Here is a 17,695-nt window from a genome sequence, read left to right as displayed (position 1 = left end):
TGCATGCTTTCTCATCAACCGTACTCCTACTCGTGTTTTAAACATGAAGACTCCCATTGAGGTTCTCCTTAATGAACAACCTGATTATACCTTTCTCAAGGTATTTGGGTGTGCTTGCTGGCCGCATCTTCGTCCATATAACAAGCGCAAGCTTGAGTTTCGTTCTAAGAAGTGTGTTTTTCTTGGCTATAGCTCTCTTCATAAAGGTTACAAATGTCTTCATGTTCCCACTAATCGTGTCTATATATCTCGGGACGTCGTGTTTGATGAGCATGTTTTTCCCTTTGCCAACCTTCCTGTGTCCACTGTCGAACCACCATCCCTGCATTCATCCTCTGTTGCTTCTGACCAATTTGATGATGTTGCATACTCTCCTTTGCTGTTACCTAACCATGGTGCAGGAACCGGACGTGGAGCTCGTTTGGAGCTGTTGGAGGATTCACCATCATCATCGTCGTCTTCTGGTGGGCACGTCGATCGCCCTATGTTGCATGGCATCGATTCGCGTGCCCATGCATGGTCACCCGACGAGCCCGTCGCGCCGAGCATCTCCACTGCTCGGTCCATTTCGCCAGCGGCCGCCGAGTCGCCCGCGGCTCGGCCCGTCACGCCGTCTTCGCCTGCGGCACGGCCCGTCACGCCGTCTTCGCCCGCGGCTCGGGTCCTCACGTCGCCTTCATCAGCGGATCGGCCCGCGACACCGGCCGTGCCACGGCCCACTATGCCGAGCTCGCCATCGGCCCGGTCTGTGATGCCGGAGTCGCCAGCTGCTTCGTCTGCTCTGCCGGTTTCGCTGGTGGGTCGGCCTTCTTCGCCAACCGAGTCCGAGGCTACCGTGACTGGCTCCTCGTCACCGGCTGACTCGTCAACGTCGCCGTCCTCCAGCCCGTTGCAGGCTGCTCCGTCGACCTCGGTGGTTCCTGTGTCCCGACCACATACACGCAGTCGCAATGGCATTTTCAAACCTAAGGAACGTAAGGATGGTACGGTTTCTTGGTTGGCTGCTTGTTTGGCTGCTGCTGTTGCGGATCCATCTTCTGAGCCTCGCTCATATCAGGCTGCCCTGCGCATTCCACATTGGCGAGAGGCTATGGAGCAGGAGTTTCATGCTCTTCTTCGTAACAAGACATGGACCCTCGTTCCTCCACCACCACGGGTAAATGTTATTGACTCAAAATGGGTATTCAAAGTGAAGAAGCATTCGGATGGATCTATTGAGCGTTACAAAGCGCGACTTGTTGCTCGCGGTTTTCGGCAGCGTCATGGTCTTGACTATGAGGACACCTTCAGTCCTGTCGTCAAGCCTACCACTATTCGGCTTCTTCTCTCCATTGCTGTTTCTCGTGGTTGGTCACTTCGTCAACTTGATGTGCAGAATGCTTTTCTACATGGATTTTTGGAGGAAGAGGTTTATATGAAACAGCCGCCTGGTTTCTCTGATCCTGATCGTCCTGACTATATCTGTCGTCTTTCCAAAGCACTATATGGTTTGAAGCAAGCTCCTCGTGTCTGGCATGCCCGCCTTGCCTCTGCCCTTCGTGCTCATGGGTTTGTGCCGTCTACTGCTGACACTTCGTTATTTCTTCTACAGAAGCCAGAAGTCACTATGTATCTTTTGGTATATGTCGATGATATTATCCTTGTCAGCTCTTCTCAGTATGCTGCTGATGCTCTTGTCTGCTCTCTTGGTGCTGATTTTGCGGTCAAAGATCTTGGGAAGCTTCACTACTTTCTTGGAGTTGAGGTCACTTCTCGTGCTACTGGTCTTGTCCTTACGCAGAAGAAGTACTCCTTGAAGTTGTTACAGAGAGCTGGCATGCTGAAGTGCAAACCGACCACCACACCCATGTCGTCTACCGACAAGATAACAGCTGTTGATGGTGAGCTTTTGTCTCCTGCGGATGCCACAGAGTACAGGAGCATTGTTGGTGGACTTCAGTACTTGACGATCACGAGACCAGATATCTCTTATGCTGTTAACAGGGTTTGTCAGTATCTTCAGGCTCCCAGAGATACTCATTGGGCTGCTATTAAACGCATTCTTCGTTATGTTCAGTTCACCCTGACATTTGGTATGCATATTCGGCCGACTTCCTCTCGGGTCCTTTCGGCCTTCTCTGATGCAGATTGGGCTGGTAGCCCAGATGACAGGCGATCCACGGGGGGTTATGCAGTATTCTTTGGCTCTAATTTGATCGCCTGGAGTGCTCGGAAACAGGCTACTGTGTCACGTAGCAGTACTGAAGCTGAGTACAAGGCTGTGGCTAATGCTACTACAGAGATTATTTGGGTGCAGTCTTTGCTTCAGGAGTTGGGTTTGTCTCAACCACAGCCTCCTATTCTTTGGTGTGATAACATCGGTGCTACATACCTTTCTGCAAATCCAGTATTTCATGCCCGAATGAAACACATTGAAGTTGACTATCACTTTGTACGGGAACGTGTATCACAGAAGCAACTCCAGATCAAGTTTATCTCATCTAAGGATCAACTTGCAGACATCTTCACTAAGCCTTTACCGCTGCCACAGTTTGAGGCTTGTAGGCGCAATCTTACCCTTCTCAGTTCTTTAGAAAGTGGCTAAGATTGAGGGAGGGTGTTAGACTATGTATAGCTTCTGTACCTATGTACGTATATGGTACATATTGTAACACAACCATTATATATAATGAGATAAGCCACCCCTAGAGGGTTGTGCTGGTTCCCCAAAACTTATTGTCTTACACTGGGCAACAGAAGATCCCATCTCCCAATCACCATGTAGGTTGATTCAACTCACCTTGCGGCGATCCCATCGGCAACGACGAACTCATCGGCGACACGTGGAGGTTTGCAGGGGCAGATGGCGTGCGTGGGCTGCAGCGGCGCATGGAGGCATGGAGGGGCAGACCACGCGCGTGGAGCGGTGGCGTGTGTGGGTTGGCGGCACTTGGATGGCCGGGGCCGGGGCGGCGATGGAGGATCTCGGCAGCGGCGTCCCGACAGCGGCTGCGGCTTCTCTAGCACCTCGGCGCCGGCAAAGGGATCCGCAACGGCGAAAGGATCAGCGATGGCGGCTGGGGCTTAGTTCCCATCGCTGTAGCATTTAGATCGAGGGCAGCCTCCTCCGTCATTTTTTTCTCGTGGGAGGGGGCCTGGATCGGTTCCTGCGAGGGGGCTCGCTCCCGCTTCGTCAATTTTTTTGGTTCGCTCTTCGTCCAAATTTCTGTCATGCGAGGGGGCAGTCTTCGCCTGTTCTTTTCGTGCGAGTAGGACGTGAAGTGCGAGGTGGGAGAATGACGAAAAAAACCGACGAGAGGTGGGACAAAAATAAAGCCAGAACGGAGACTACCAACTGAGACATTAAGAGTAGAGATAAAGCAAATCACTACCCTTAGGTACAGTTGTAAACTCATTCCAATTTCATATTAGCAGTATATCTACTATATTTCAACTTCACCATGGTTTATACCCTCCAATACTACCCATAGATTCATCATAATAAGCGAACAACACATAGAAAATAGAACCTGTCAAAAACAGGACAGTCTGTAATAATCTGGAAATTTCGTATACTTCTGTAATTCCAAAAATTCTAAAAATATATGAAAATTGAAACAAATTGTATAGAAGTACTGTGCAAAAAATTTCAAACCCATTTGACTTTCTAGTAAAAATGTAAATTCACGCGCGACAGCCAAAGTTTATGTTTTTGCACTTCACATAGTAAACAAGCAATCTAATCATCCTAAAACCAAAGCTTGGCACATTATTTTTATAATACAATGGATATATACAAGGGGATAATTGTTTTCAGAGAAACTTCCATGAAAAATTCTACTTCCATGAGCATGAACACAAGTGTTCAAGATCGACCCTCACTTTTCCAATGCATAACTTTCCAATCACTTCTCTTTTTGAAAAAAAATATTTAAGCATAAGAGGCAAGTAACTTTTTTGTATTTTCAATCTTTTAAAACTTCTTTGTATGTTTCACCCACAGCTAAGCAAAACAAAAATAGAAAACAAAAACTAATTAGTGAAGAAAGCAAACGAGCATACACGAAAAAATTAACCCCACGCTATTGCTCCCCGGCAACGGCGCTAGAAAAGAGCTTGATAATCCCCAAGTGTAGGAATCATCGTAGCAATTTAGAAAGATGGATGTGATAAGCATGGAGTGTCGAACCCACAAGAAGCTAAAGGTAAGATCAATATTCTCTCAAGTCCTATCTACCACTGATACGACTCTACGTACACCGAACATTTGCTTCCAACTAGAAACAAGAAATAAAACTAGGTTGTGGGTATGAAGATGATAATTTTGCACGATATCATAGAGCTAAAATATAAAAGTAGGTGTTTTTATCATAAAGTTAGAATATATTACTAAATATTATAAATGGCGAGTGTGGAATAATGATGGGTTGGTGTGCGGAATTGTCCTAGGCAATTGTTAACAATACTGGTAATCACTATTGCAATTTCATAAGAGGGAGAGGCATAAGCTAACATACTTTCTCTTCTTGGATCATATGCACTTATGATTGGAACTCTAGCAAGCATTCGCAACTACTAAAGATCATTAAGGTAAAACCCAACCATAGCATTAACATATCAAGTCCCTTTTATCCCATACGCAACAACCCCATTACTCGGGTTTATGCTTCTGTCACTCAAGCAACCCACTATAAGCGAACCATGAACGTATTGCAACACCCTACAGCGAGAATCCTCACGCTTGCGCAACACGGAGGGCACAATAGGATAGCAACAAAATAAAACATACAACTCATACTAATCTAGGTCATCAATCAACCCAAAGACAAAGGATATCTACTCAAAACATCATAGGATGGCAACACATCATTGGATCATAATATGTGGCATAAAGCACCATGTTCAAGTAGGGATTACAACAGGATGCGCGAGAGTGACCGCTTAAAAGAGATGAGGATGATGATGATGACGGTGATGTCGATGAAGATGATCACTGCGGCGATGATTCCCCTCCCGATGGCACTCCAGCGCCATTGAGAGAGGAGGAGGATAGGTTCTCCCCCTTGTGCTTCCTCCTCCATGGACTCCCCCCTAGATGGGGAGAGGTCCTCTCTCTGGTCCTTGGCCTTCATGGCGGTGATGGCCCCTCTGAGATCCTCCCCCATGGCCTCCGGTGATGATGGCCCCCTCCGGGAGGGTGCCGGAGAGGGCCTAGATTGATTTCTCGTTGCTACAGAGGCTTGCGGCGGCGGAACTTCTGATCTCCCTTCTGTTCTGGGGTTTTCTTGATTTATAGGAGGAGTTGGCATTGGTTTCACGTCAAAGGGGGCCCACGGGGAGTCCACAAGGCAGGGGGCGCGCCCTCCACCCTCGTGGTGCCCTCTGGACTCCCCTCAGGTAGTTTTTCGTTCCAGTATATTTTATATTTTCCAAAAATATTCTCCGTTGATTTTCAGCGCATTTCGAGAACTTTTATTTCTGCACAAAAACAACACCACGTTAATTCTGCTGAAAACAACGTCAGTCCGGGTTAGTTCTAGTCAAATCATGCCAAAATCATGTAAAAATATTATAAACATGGAATGAATGCTTCATAAATTGTAGATACGTTGGAGACGTATCAGGCACTATGTCAATAGGTTAGTCCCAAAAAATTATATAAAGTTGCTATAAAATGATTGTAAAACATCCAAGAATGATAATCTAAGAGCATGAATACTTCATAAATTATGGATACGTTGGAGATGTATCACTTCCCGCCAGTGCGGAGCATGGGGCTTCCACTAGGAGTGGGCATAGTCGCTGATTGACAGTGTCGTCCGCTAGTGCGAAGCATGGGCTTCCACTTGGGCGTGGGTGGGAGCCCCCGTGAGGCCCAGGGGCGGCACTCAGGAGATTCTGGGGCGTGTACAGCCCCACTCATTATTATACGTGAGAGTGTCATGGGTAGAATCTCCAGAGGTGCTGGATGTTCCAAGCATTCTGGATGGGGACCCCGTCCTGTGTCTCCAAGAGTACGCCGCCAGGTCTAGAGACGTGGGAGACCATGAATGGGCCCTCCCACATGGGCGAGCGCTTGTGAAGGCCCTCCCTAAATGGACCTGCCTCAGGATGAGGTCTCCCACCTCGAGGGTCCAGGAGCGGACGTTTTGGCAGCGATAACGCCGCAGCGCCTGCTGGTAGCTTGCTGCACGGAGTGAGGCTTGGCGGCGGGCTTCCTTCCCGAGCATGAGGTCTGTTCCCCGTGAGGCATCCTGACATGCCTCGTCGAATGCTAGGACCCACGGGAAGCGATGCCTAACCTCGTGCGGGAGGACGGCCTCGGCCCTGTACACGAGGAAGAACAAGGTCTCGCCGGTGGGCTTAGTCGCAGTGGTGCGATAGACCACAACACAGACTAAAGCTCACCGAGCCAACCAATGTCGCAGACCTCGAGCTTCTTCTTGAAGCTCCTTACCTTGAGGCCCCTCAGGATCTTCACATTGGCGCGCTCGGGCCGGCCGTTGCTCCATGGGTGCACCACTGAAGCAAAGCATATCTGCGTTCCAAGGTTAGCGCAATACGTCCTGAAGAGGTTGCTCATGAACTGGGAGCCATTGTCAGTAATGACACGACTGGGAACACCGAAACGGCTCACGAGGCCCTTGATGAACTTGACAGCTAAGCCAGCAGGCATGGTGCGTACGGGCTCCACCTTCACCCACTTGGTGAACTTGTCGATGGCGACATATAGGTAGCGGTATTCACCGGCTGCTCGAGGAAACGTGCGCAGGATGTACAGCCCCCAGACCGTGAACAACAATGAGAGCGGGGATGGTCTGGAGACCTTGCGCGGGTTGGTGAATCTGCTTGGCGTGGAACTGGCAGGCCTTGCAGGATTGCACCAGCTCAGTGGCATCATTGAGTGTCTTCGGCTTGTAGAAAACTTCGCGGAACACCTTTCCTACGAGGGTGCGTGATGAGGAGTGGTGCCCTCAATCCCCGCCGTGGATATCGGCCAACAGCTCGTGCCCCTATTCTTTGGATATGCACCGCAGCGAGACGTCAGTGGGGCGTCGCCTGTATAGCTCGCCGTCCTACAAGCAATAAGTTGCAGCCTGGCGGACCACGCGCTCCGCGTCCTCCTTCTCTCGCAAGGTGCCACGAAGCAGGTACACCTTGAACTCATCGGTCCAGCAGCCCGCCTGAGGTTCTAGTGCTAGGAGTTGGCGGGCTCCTGAGGTCGGGCGACAAGCCAGGGCTCCTGAGGTCAGGGCCGACAGCAGCTCCTTCCTGAGCAACCCCGGGCCCGCGGTGGGGGGGTGAAGGCTTGTGGAGCCTCTCCTCAAAGATGTTAGGCCTCTAGGGCTTGTGGCGGGATGCCCTCTTGGCGATGTCATCTGCTTCCTTGTTCGTGCCCCGCGGGATGTGTTGTTCCAAGCCTAGGAAGCGTTTTTCGATTTTTATGTACCTCGTCTAGGTAAGCCTCCATGTGCTCATCCTTCGATTTGTACTCTTTGTTGGAGAAGTTGATGAGGATCTGCGAGTAGCCTTTGATGGTGAGGCGCTTGATTCCCAGGGCGCTCTGGCCCTGAGGCCGACAATCAAGCCCGCGTACTCTGCAATGTTGTTGGAGACCTTCTCGCTGCACTGGAAGGAGAGTTGCATGGGATATTAGAGCTTGTCCTTGGTCGGTGCGATGAGCACGAATCCAGCCCCCACGCCCCACCATGCGAAGGCACCGTCAAAGTGCATGACCCTTCTGTTGGGTGCTTTGTTGCCAGGTGTGAGGGATTGGCCCTCATCCAGCCCCTGATCAGGAGCGTCGGTCCACTCCGCCATGAAATCGTCCAAGGCCGCCCCCTTGATGACCCTGGTCATACTGAACTCCAGCTGGAAGGCCTGGAGCTCGATGTTCCATTCTGCAACCCTTCCTGTGGCGGTAGGGCTGCGCAGCACCTTCTCCAGAGGATACACCGATACGACCTTGATGGGATGGCCTTGGAAATAGTGACAAAGCTTCCTTGAGGCGACGAGGAGTGTGAGCAGGAGCTTATGCTGCATAGAGTAGCGCGCGTAGATCGCGCAACATCGTGCTGACGAAGTACACCGGATGCTCGACGAGGGGCGAGGAGTCGGGGACATCCTGCTTTGCGGGGGGCACGAGCGACTCATGAGGCTCACAGGTCAATGAAGCACGGGATCCTCAAGAGCGCCGCCCTGGGGTAGTGAAGATTGTGCGGCTTCTCGCGGGCCGCCTTGCTTTGAGCTCGCGCTAGTGGGTCCTTCCCGGACAGCCAAGAGTGCCGCACTGGCCAAGTGGGGAGTGGCCACCAAGTAAAGCACCGGGGGCTTGCGTGGACGAGGCACCACCATGACAGGCGGGCTTGTGAGGTATCGCTTGAGCTCTTCGAAGGCCGCCTCAGCTTCCGGGATCCACTCGAATGGGCCCTTCTTCTTCATCATCTTGAAGAAAGGGAGGGCCCGCTCACCGAGCTTGGAGATGAAGCGCCCCAAGGAGGTCACGCACCCCATAAGCTTCTGTATCTCCTTGAGGGTCTGAGGCAGGCTCATCCTTTCTATTGCCTTGACCTTCTAGGGGTTAGCCTTGATCCCTCTGTGCGACACTAGGAAACCCAGCAGCTTGTCGGACGGGACCCCAAACACACACTTCTCTGGATTGAGCTTCAGGTTTATGCTGCGCAGGTTAGCGAATGTATCTTCCGGGTCTTGATTAGGGTCCTCACCTCCTGCGACTTGACCACGATGTCATCGACATATGCCTCTGCATTCCTGCCCAATTGTGGCCCGAGCGCGATGTGCATTAGCCGATGGAAAGTTGCACCAGTGTTCCGCAGCCAGAAGGCCATGCAAGTGTAGCCATACACGCCACACGGGGAGATGAAAGCTAGCTTCTCAACATCCTCTGCCGCCATCTTGATTTGATGATATCCCGAGAAAGCATCGAAAAAACACGACAAATCGCACTCGGCAGTGGAATCTAGGATATGGTCGATACGCGGGAGCGGGAAAGGGTCCCGAGGGCAAGTTTGTTGAGGCTTGTGAAGTCGAGACACATGCGCTCCATCCCTCCTTTCGTGGGGACGATCACGGGATTCACCAACCAATCTGGGTGACGTACTTCCCGAATGACGCCGACCTCCTGGAGCTTGACGACCTCCTGGATGATCAACGCTTGCTTCTCTTGTTCTTGACGCCGCGCTTTTTTGCTTCACCGGGCGTGCACCAGGGCACACCATCTAGTGGTGCTCAATTACCTTCCTTGGGACACCAACCAAGTCGGATGCTTCCCACACGAATACATCTTTGTTGGCCCTCAGGAAGCCAACCAGTGCCTCCTCCTGGTCTGGGGGAAGGCTCGCATGGTGAAGGTGGGGCCCGAGCCTCCAATGTCGATAGGCACCTGCTTTGTCTCGGCCCGGTCCTGAGAGAACAATAGCTTTTTCTTTGTGGGCGCTGCCTCCTGAGCTTCTGCGGCACCCCTTGTGGCAGAGCATGAAGCGGCCGCGGCCCTGTAGGTGAGCTCGAGAACCCGGACCGCGTCTTTCGTATCCCCGACCACCGTGATGACGCCGCTGCTGCCCGGCATCTTGATGACGGTGTAGCCCGGATGGGTCACCGCCATGAACTTGGCGAGGGCTGGATACACCAGGATGGCGGTGTATGGGAGGCCGACCTGGACGACGTCGAAGTCAATGAGCTCGGTGTGGTAGTTGTCACGCGTAACATGACGGGGAGGTGTATCTGCCCCAGGGGGGTGGCCGAGCCCTTAACCACCCCCGATAAAGGCTTGGTGGGAAGGAGCTGGTCGTATGACACTTGAAGCAGGTCGAAGGTTTGCACCGAGAGGACGTTCAGGTCGGCGCCTCCGCTGATGAGTGTCTTGGTCACTGCGACGTTGCTGAGGTGGGCTTACATAGCATGGGGAGGGAACCTGCCGCCGTGGTGGTCTTGAGGTGGTCTCCAAAATCAAAGGTGATATCGGTTTCACGCCCGGCGCGGCCCTGCACTGCCTCGCGCTATGGCCGAGAAGGACCCTGCCGATGGAGAAATTGCTTGATATGGTGGCCAGAAGCAGGCGACTGCGACCCGCCAATGATGTGTGCGACCGCGTGCAGCGTCGGAGCTGCGAAGCGTGCGACGAACTGGTCACAGAGTTCTTCCCAAGAGGAGATCCGGGCGCGAGGGAGGGCGCGGAGCCAGGATTGAGGGGCCTACGTGATGGCCAGGGGGAACCAGTTTACTATGGCCTTGTCGTCGCCGCTCGCTGCCTCGATGGCCTACGCGTATGACCAGAGGAACTCTTCAGAGTCCGCAGCCCCGTCGTACTGCGGGGGCAACACCGGCCTGAACTTCACGGGCCACTGCACCCGGCATAGATCGGGGGTGAAAGTCGGGCAACCCGCGACACTCCCGTACGCCTCGGGTGTCCATGCCTGCGAGGCGTCGCCCGTCATGGAAGTACCGGAGTGAGGATGAAGTGCGGTCGGCGGAGAAGTGGACTTCAACACACCCCTACCTGGCCCGCCAAATGTCGGATTCAGGGCTCCGCAGAACCAAGAAGGTTCGAACTCTGGGGCATGTGCGAAGATCTTAACCTCTCAAGTCTCAAACTCGTCTTCCTACAGCCTAGCAACACCGGGTGCACGCACGAGCGGGGAAGAAGTTGAACAGGGCAGTGTAGCCAGGTTCGGGCCACCTTGCGGTGTAAAAACCTACTCCAGCTTTGGGGTGGAATGGCCTCACGAGGGGCTGAGGATGAACAATTACAGTGGATGAACAACCTCGAGAGGGCTATGGTGGTGAGGGTGAAAAGGATCCGATCCCCCTCTATGATGGTGGCTAACCTATATTTATAGTGGTCTTGGTCCTCTTCCCTCAAAACTTAGGCGGGAAGGGATCCCACAATGGCCAATTTTAAAGGGGACAAGAAGTACATCTAATCCAGACGAAAGGTTGTCTTCGTCTGCAAAGCTTCTGGTCGTTACGCAGCGGTGGGCTCGGTGATGACATCCGCCTGACGAGCCTGTGGTCTTGGTCTTGTAGCACCGAAATGGAAACCTTTACGAGATTCCTCGGGAACCCGCGCTCGTCCTTGCTCCCTTAGCTTTGAAACGAAAACTGTCTCCTCTGCGCCTGCTGGCGCCCGCCTGGCCATGGTCGTCGTGGCTCACGTCATTGCAGCCTCGTGAGGCTGGGTACCTGCATAGAAATGTCCGCTCCTCGGGAGGCCGCTCCCTCTGGAGGTCTTGGTGTCGTCCGCCTCACGAGGCCAGGGCCCTCGCGAGGGTCTTGTCTTGGCGGCCTTGCAGATGGGATGTACCAGGCCGTCGAGGGAGCCACCCAGTGGGCCGCAGGCAGGCAAGTCTGGGTACCCTGGTTCCCAGAACGCCGACACACACGTAGAGTCCACTCAAGCCCCACTGGACCAGGGGACATAGCCTAGTGACTGTCGATGGCCATTGTTGAGAACAACTAAGATGATGCCAAGTCTTCGACCTGAGGTACTGGTCCAACAGTCAGCACACCGCTGCCCCATCCACCACATCCACGGACCAACATCGATGCTACAACAAGAAGATTACTCCCTAACTAAGTCGCAAGTTCCCACCTTGGCTTGATCGGCGGCAACCCAAAGCCGAGAAGCCTGACTCCAAGGCCACAGCATGCCAAACCTCGCTCGAGGAGCACCCAACCCCGGGCAGGAGGACCATGTCAAACTCCATACCCGACGGTCGGTCCATGTCGTCGGTCCGCTGTCAACACACGAACCGGGACAAGGTGAGCACTGCCCCATGAAGAGAGAGAGGCCGCTCATGGCGGGCGGCAACTCTGGTCGCTGAGCAGCCGCGCCAATGCCATGTCGCGCCTCTCCATCACCTCCTGATGCCATGATCCGCCACCACCAGTCCAAGCCACGACCACCACCCACCTCCCCATGTCCCACCTGCACGCCCGCGGGAAGGACCGCCGGTATCCACCACCTTCATCAGCCGCGACCGAAGCCCCATGGACGCCCAAGCATGTTGCCTCCAGCCCAAGCCACGGGGACACACATCCAGAACACCGTCGCATGCCACCCACCAGCAAGCACCCAAACGAGCCCATTCCCTTGCCTCGCGCCACCTGCCGGAGACTCGGCGACAGATCCGGCCGGTTCTGGCCATAGCCAAGGACGCCCGCAACTACCTACACCCCTGCCGCGCCAGATCTATAAAGGGAGCCCGCCGCCACCCCGGATGTGCCAAGCCCCGGTGAGGCCCTCCACGCTCCACCACGAGCTAGCAGCACCGCTGCCAAATCGCGAAGCCACGCCGTCGCGCCGCTGCCCCAGCAAGGCGCTCGGCACTGCCGCCACCCGGGCAAGGGGGAGGGATCCCCCCAACGTCAGGACCAAACAAGCAGGGGGGATGGGAGATGGAGGGAGGGGGTCCCAGGTCGCCCACGGGGACGACGCGGGAGGGAGAGGGGTGGGGGGTTTCTACTTTTGATCTTCTGCTATGGGTTGCCGTTTGCACGGGAAGAGTCATATATGACTGGTCCAGCTGGGCCATCAGTGATAAGCGTCAACGCTGACAGTTAGCCCAGACCAGTGAGACGATTTCTATTGGTGTATTGCCGGCAGGGCACAGCTAAGCAACTCAATCAATCTAGGCACGCTTTATATTATAATAATTATAAGGAAAACATCCCCTTAGCAAGGCAAGGAGTGGGCGGGAGCATTCGTCTCTGCCCATTTCCCGGGCTCTCCAAACGGGGCAATGCCACGGCGACCACCCATAGAAATTGGACGACGCACCAGAAGGATTTAATCGTCGTCGACCCCTGCCCTCCACCCCACGTTCGCGCCCTGCTTAAAATTAGGCAGGCGCCGCGCCCCTTTTTAATTTTTTCGGGGCCGGACCTGCCAACCTCCCTCCCTCCTCCACGTACAATACAACGCAATGCCGGCCGCAGCAGTAGTGCGCGACATGTCCCCGCGCCTCGCTGTTGTTTCTTGATTTCTTCTCTCTGCTCCTTGTGTTGTTTGGTCCTCTTTGGTCTAACCTGAGATCTATCAACGAGCGTTATTGCGGCTCTTGTCCTTGTTCGTGGGTGAGGAGAGGACGCCGGCCGTTTCTAGCACCGGGTGCTGCTGATCCTGTTCTTCGTCACGGCGGCGGCCTTATCGCTCTGGTCTCCGGGAAGCCGCGGCGGTGCACGACCGCCGGGGCCAACGTGCCCACGCCTTGCGCATCAAGCTCGAGGCGGTGGGCTGGGTGATGGTGCGGTTCCTCCGGCGGCATAGCCTTGACAAGAGCAACTCGCACACCCACCTACGGAAGGAGGAGGAAGAGAGCAACAGCTGTATAGAAAGCGACACGGCGGAGATGCAAGAGCCCGGTGGCAATGGTGGCGGGGGTGCTCCCCCGCTGCCCAACGGCCGGACGGCGCCTCGCTCCCGTCTCGCACGCGACGGGCCGCCCTCAGGCACGCCGGTTTTGATTGATTCATTTCGCTAAATGTCGTAATTAGTTAAGGTGCCAGATAATTTGGTCGATGCGATTGTGCCAGTTAACCATTCTGGCTTGTTTTGTTTGGTCAGATTTGGACGTGATGAAGGAGAGATTTGCGAAGCTGCTGCTTGGAGAGGACATGTCAGGGACCGGGAAAGGCGTGCCGTCGGCTCTAGCGCTGTCCAACGCCATCACCAACCTGGCCGCGTCCGTCTTTGGGGAGCACCGCAAGCTGGAACCCATGGCGCCGGACACCAAGGAGCGGTGGAAGAAGGAGGTCGGCTGGTTGCTGTCCGTCACGGACCACATCGTCGAGTTTGTCCCGACAAGACAGACCGCCGAGAACGGTACTACCATGGAGGTAACAAGCTCTTCTTTCCATCTGACTAATCGCATCCATCCTTCTAACATCTTGGGGTTGGTTCCTTTCCTACCCACAGATCATGTCGACAGCGCAGCGTCGCGACCTGCAGATGAACATCCCCGCTCTGCGCAAGCTGGACGCCATGCTCATTGTAAGCGCTATTACCTTATTAGATTTAGCTAGGCATCTTCAACGGCAACCTGCAAAAAACCTCCCTCATTCATCTATAGACAGGGAATCAGTCTGCGGACACGGACCAACGGCACGAAATTCAATCAAAAAGATGAATTTTGATATAAACACGGCATATTTCATTGAAAGTAGGATATTTGTACATAAATTCGGCCCAGTGAACTAAAAACCTAAAACTAAGACCCTAAACTATCCTATGCTTCACAGTGACCTCATAGCCAATGCCAAGCTGGCCGGCTGCTTCTCTTCCGTCATCGTTGCCCGTCGCCGTCAAAGGAATCATCGTCGCGCTTGAGGCGGCGGCAGGTGGTGGTGCCGCGGAAATGCTTCCCGGCGGTCACCTGATGCGCACGGATGATCCTCTTCGCCTCCTCCTGTGCTGTGCACTGTTAGGCCGCGGCCACCAAGGACGTGGGCTGTGGGAGAGGGCGACTGTTGTTGGAGGCGTCGTCGTTGGCGGCGGCGGCGATCTCGGTGAGGGACCATTCCTCGCCGTACCTGCCCATCTCCCTGTCAAGGCAGCAGAGACGGCGCTTGGCCGTCTCAGACGTCGTCACAGAGCGGTCCAGGGCCCAGATGTATGCCACGTCTGGATCCGCCGCGATGTGCGGTGGCGGGATGTCGGAGTCCGCGAACTGGGATCTACGGAGTCCCACCAACGCTGCTCCCGGGCGGCGTACTCCTGCGCCGTCGTGGCGCTACGGGACAACGACAAGGAGTTTGCCGCAGAGGTAGTGCAGAATGCGCCCGCGTGCCATGGGCAGGGGCGGCGGCAGCGAGTGGCGCTTCTCCTTGATGACACGCCGAGGCGGCGGCCAGGGGCGCTCCTCCTTCACAATGCGTCGGGGCGGCGGCGAGAACCGCTCTTCTTTGTCGACGCGGCATAGAGCGTGGACGGGATGTCGGCTCCGGCGTCACAGGGAGGAGCTCCCCCGGTGGCGGAGTCGGGCCGTTGGTGTGGACGACGGAGCGCGGAGCTCCAGCACCATTTGTTGCTCGAACTCCGCATCGATGCCGGCGTAGACCTAGCCCGGCACCGCTGGAGCGGATTGCGGTGGCGGTGGCGGCTGCTGGTCCTCCTCATCGCCGGAGGAGTTGACGATCTCCTCCCGCCTCGAGCTGCCACCAGCCGATGAGGACAACGGCCTCAGAGTCTGAGGGTGGCGTCTCCACGAGCCGCTAGATCCCGTCCCAGAACCGCATGTCGGCGCCGACGCCCAGGACTTGCTCATCGCCAGAGATGTAAGGGGGATGGACGAGGAGGAGGAGGAGGGGGGAGAAGAAGGATACGATGTGGACGGCGCCGGAGCACAGCTTAAATAGTCGCGGCCAAGCCATCCGAAGGGCCAGTCAGTCGCTTCAACGGGGCACATCGAACGGAGTTGGTTCCTCGGGAACCTGCGTCCGCATTGAAGCGGCGGCTGCCGAGAGGTCCAGTTAGCGCCGCCCTCCCTTCCTCGGGTCACATTACGGCATCAATGCTAGCCTCTGTGTGTTCTCAGCCGGCATGAATGCAACGTGGTAAGCGATGCGTGCTTCAGAAGAAAAGCGGGGGAGGGGCGGGTGACGGGTTTTGGGTGGGCCAGGGCGGTCAGAAGTGGGCTTGAGAATACAATTCCTGCAAACCTCCCCACTTTTGTCTCCGGTTTGCGGGAGAAGTCACGTTCGGACCGTCTCGCAGACTAATACAGGTCGGCATTGGATGGTTTTCGCGGTTCGGACAGCGTCGTCCGGACGATTGTGAAATGTTTATGGTCCGTCTTGGAGATGCCCTTACGAATCATTTATATGTACTTACTACGTATACATTCGATTGATTGGACCGAGAGAGATCGTGAACTGAGCTAGAGTAATGGTCGTAATGCATGAACATGAATGTTTGGTGGCGGCATGCATGCAGGGTTACATGGACAACTTCGTGGACCAGACCGAGTTCTGGTACGAGAAGGGCGGCGACAACAAGCGCGACGACGACAAGTGGTGGATGCCGACGGTGAAGGTGCCGGCGGAGGGCCTGTCCGATGTGACCCGCAAGTGGCTGCAGTACCAGAAGGAGTGCGTGAACCAGGTGCTCAAGGCCGCCATGGCCATCAACGCGCAGGTGCTGGTGGAGATGGAGATCCCAGAGATCTACATCGAGTCGCTCCCCAAGAAGGGCAAGACGAGCCTGGGTGACGCCATCTACCGGAGCATCACCGATGAGGAGTTCGATCCGATCGAGTTCCTGGAAGGGGTGGACCTGTCGACGGAGCACAAGGTGCTTGATCTCAAGAACCGCATCGAGGCCTCCACCATCATCTGGAAGCGCAAGATGCAGACAAAGGACGCCAAGTCCTCCTGGGGTTCCATCATCAGCTTCGAGAAGCGCGAGCAGTTCGAGGAGCGCGCCGAGACCATCCTCCACCTCCTCAAGCTTCAGTTCCCCGGAGCCCCACAGTCACAGCTCGACATCTCCAAGATCCAATACAACAGGGTATATACCTGCGCCTTCCCGACCATTCATGATGCCTCATGCATGTGATGGTTCGTTCGTTGGTTGTTGATGGTGAAGTTGCATTGGCAGGATGTTGGTTACGCTCTCCTAGAGAGCTACTCGCGTGTCCTAGAGAGCCTGGCGTATAGCGTGATCTCGAGGATCGAGGACGTGCTGGGTGCGGACGCGGCGGCCACGAACCTGACGGCGAGCGAGGCGGCGCGGAGGCAGCTGGAGATGAACGCGCCAAGGAAGCTGGACGCCAGGGAGGAGCTGGAGAAGCTCAACGAGGCGCCGGCGTCCATGACGCTCTACGACTTCATGGGATGGCACTTCGACCAGGACGAGCTCATGAGGAAGAAGGAGGAGGGCACGCTCGACGAGGCCGGCGAGGCCATGCTGCTCAAGAAGGCGCCAAGCCTCGCCCCCAAGAAGTTCTCCTACGTGGACAGCCTCGCCGGCGGCGTAAGGAGCCCCTCCGCGCGTCACTGATCGTACGCCATTGTCATCTCGAGGGAGCCAGGCCAGCACAAATCGATCAAAGCAACAACGGGAACCAATCGATCCAAGATGGCATGGCAATGTACATATCTGAGGAATGCACTTCGTACGTATGGGAGACAATCGACATTGGAGTGCAGAGATCATCACCGGCTCTATCGATCCATCGGCCGGACTCGTTCATCCCTCTCATCTCATATACAGTAGATCGGATCGAGCAGTTCTGGAAGACGGGAAAAGGACGAATGAACAGGATGGTTTGATCAGCTACACATTATTTTACTCTCCTTGCCCTCCGCCCGACATGTGCATTGCTCGGGTTGCTGTTGTACGTACGTGGCTACTGATTTATTTTTGTAGGTACTTCTCATTTACTCCCCGGGGGAGGAGACGCTGAACTCTGTGGTATGTGTATAGCCAGCGGGCAAACACATTGTATTCATTGATTTGATTTAATCTAACCATTTCTAGACTCGGTTTCCCTGTTTCAGAGGACAAACACACCTGCTTATGCCAATTAACCATTCTAGCTTGTTCTGTTTGTTTGGATTTGGACGTGATGATGGAGAGATTTGCGAAACTACTGCTTGGAGAGGGCCTGTTTATTCCTGTCAAAAGACAAGATTCAAAGCTGTTGTTTAACGGATTGGAAATGGTACACCCCATGCCAAACTTGGCGGGAGAATGAGC

The 17,695-nt window shown here is 54.7% G+C and overlaps 1 protein-coding gene across 1 annotated transcript; it reads left to right on the top strand.

Moving 5' to 3' along the window:
• The first annotated feature begins 12,810 nt into the window (after positions 1-12,810).
• On the top strand, positions 12,811-17,495 carry LOC119320429 (rho guanine nucleotide exchange factor 8-like). The gene is made up of 5 exons (XM_037594525.1): positions 12,811-13,449; positions 13,565-13,836; positions 13,916-13,990; positions 15,932-16,504; positions 16,595-17,495. The coding sequence occupies exons 1-5, from the start codon at positions 13,242-13,244 to the stop codon at positions 16,994-16,996; spliced, it is 1,530 nt and encodes a 509-aa protein (XP_037450422.1). The 5' UTR covers positions 12,811-13,241; the 3' UTR covers positions 16,997-17,495.
• Positions 17,496-17,695: the final 200 nt, after the last annotated feature.

This window comes from Triticum dicoccoides, chromosome 6B (assembly GCF_002162155.2).
Source record: "Triticum dicoccoides isolate Atlit2015 ecotype Zavitan chromosome 6B, WEW_v2.0, whole genome shotgun sequence".
NCBI lineage: Eukaryota > Viridiplantae > Streptophyta > Magnoliopsida > Poales > Poaceae > Triticum > Triticum dicoccoides.
This window is presented reverse-complemented; position numbering and strand designations above follow the sequence as displayed.

Bases quoted from the DNA above. Each gene is read 5' to 3' on its own strand.
- LOC119320429 (XM_037594525.1), top strand. From the start codon at position 13,242: ATGGTGCGGTTCCTCCGGCGGCATAGCCTTGACAAGAGCAACTCGCAC. The intron at 13,450-13,564 runs GCACGCCGGTTT...TTGTTTGGTCAG, and splicing joins ACGCGACGGGCCGCCCTCAG to ATTTGGACGTGATGAAGGAG. The intron at 13,837-13,915 runs GTAACAAGCTCT...TCCTACCCACAG, and splicing joins AGAACGGTACTACCATGGAG to ATCATGTCGACAGCGCAGCG.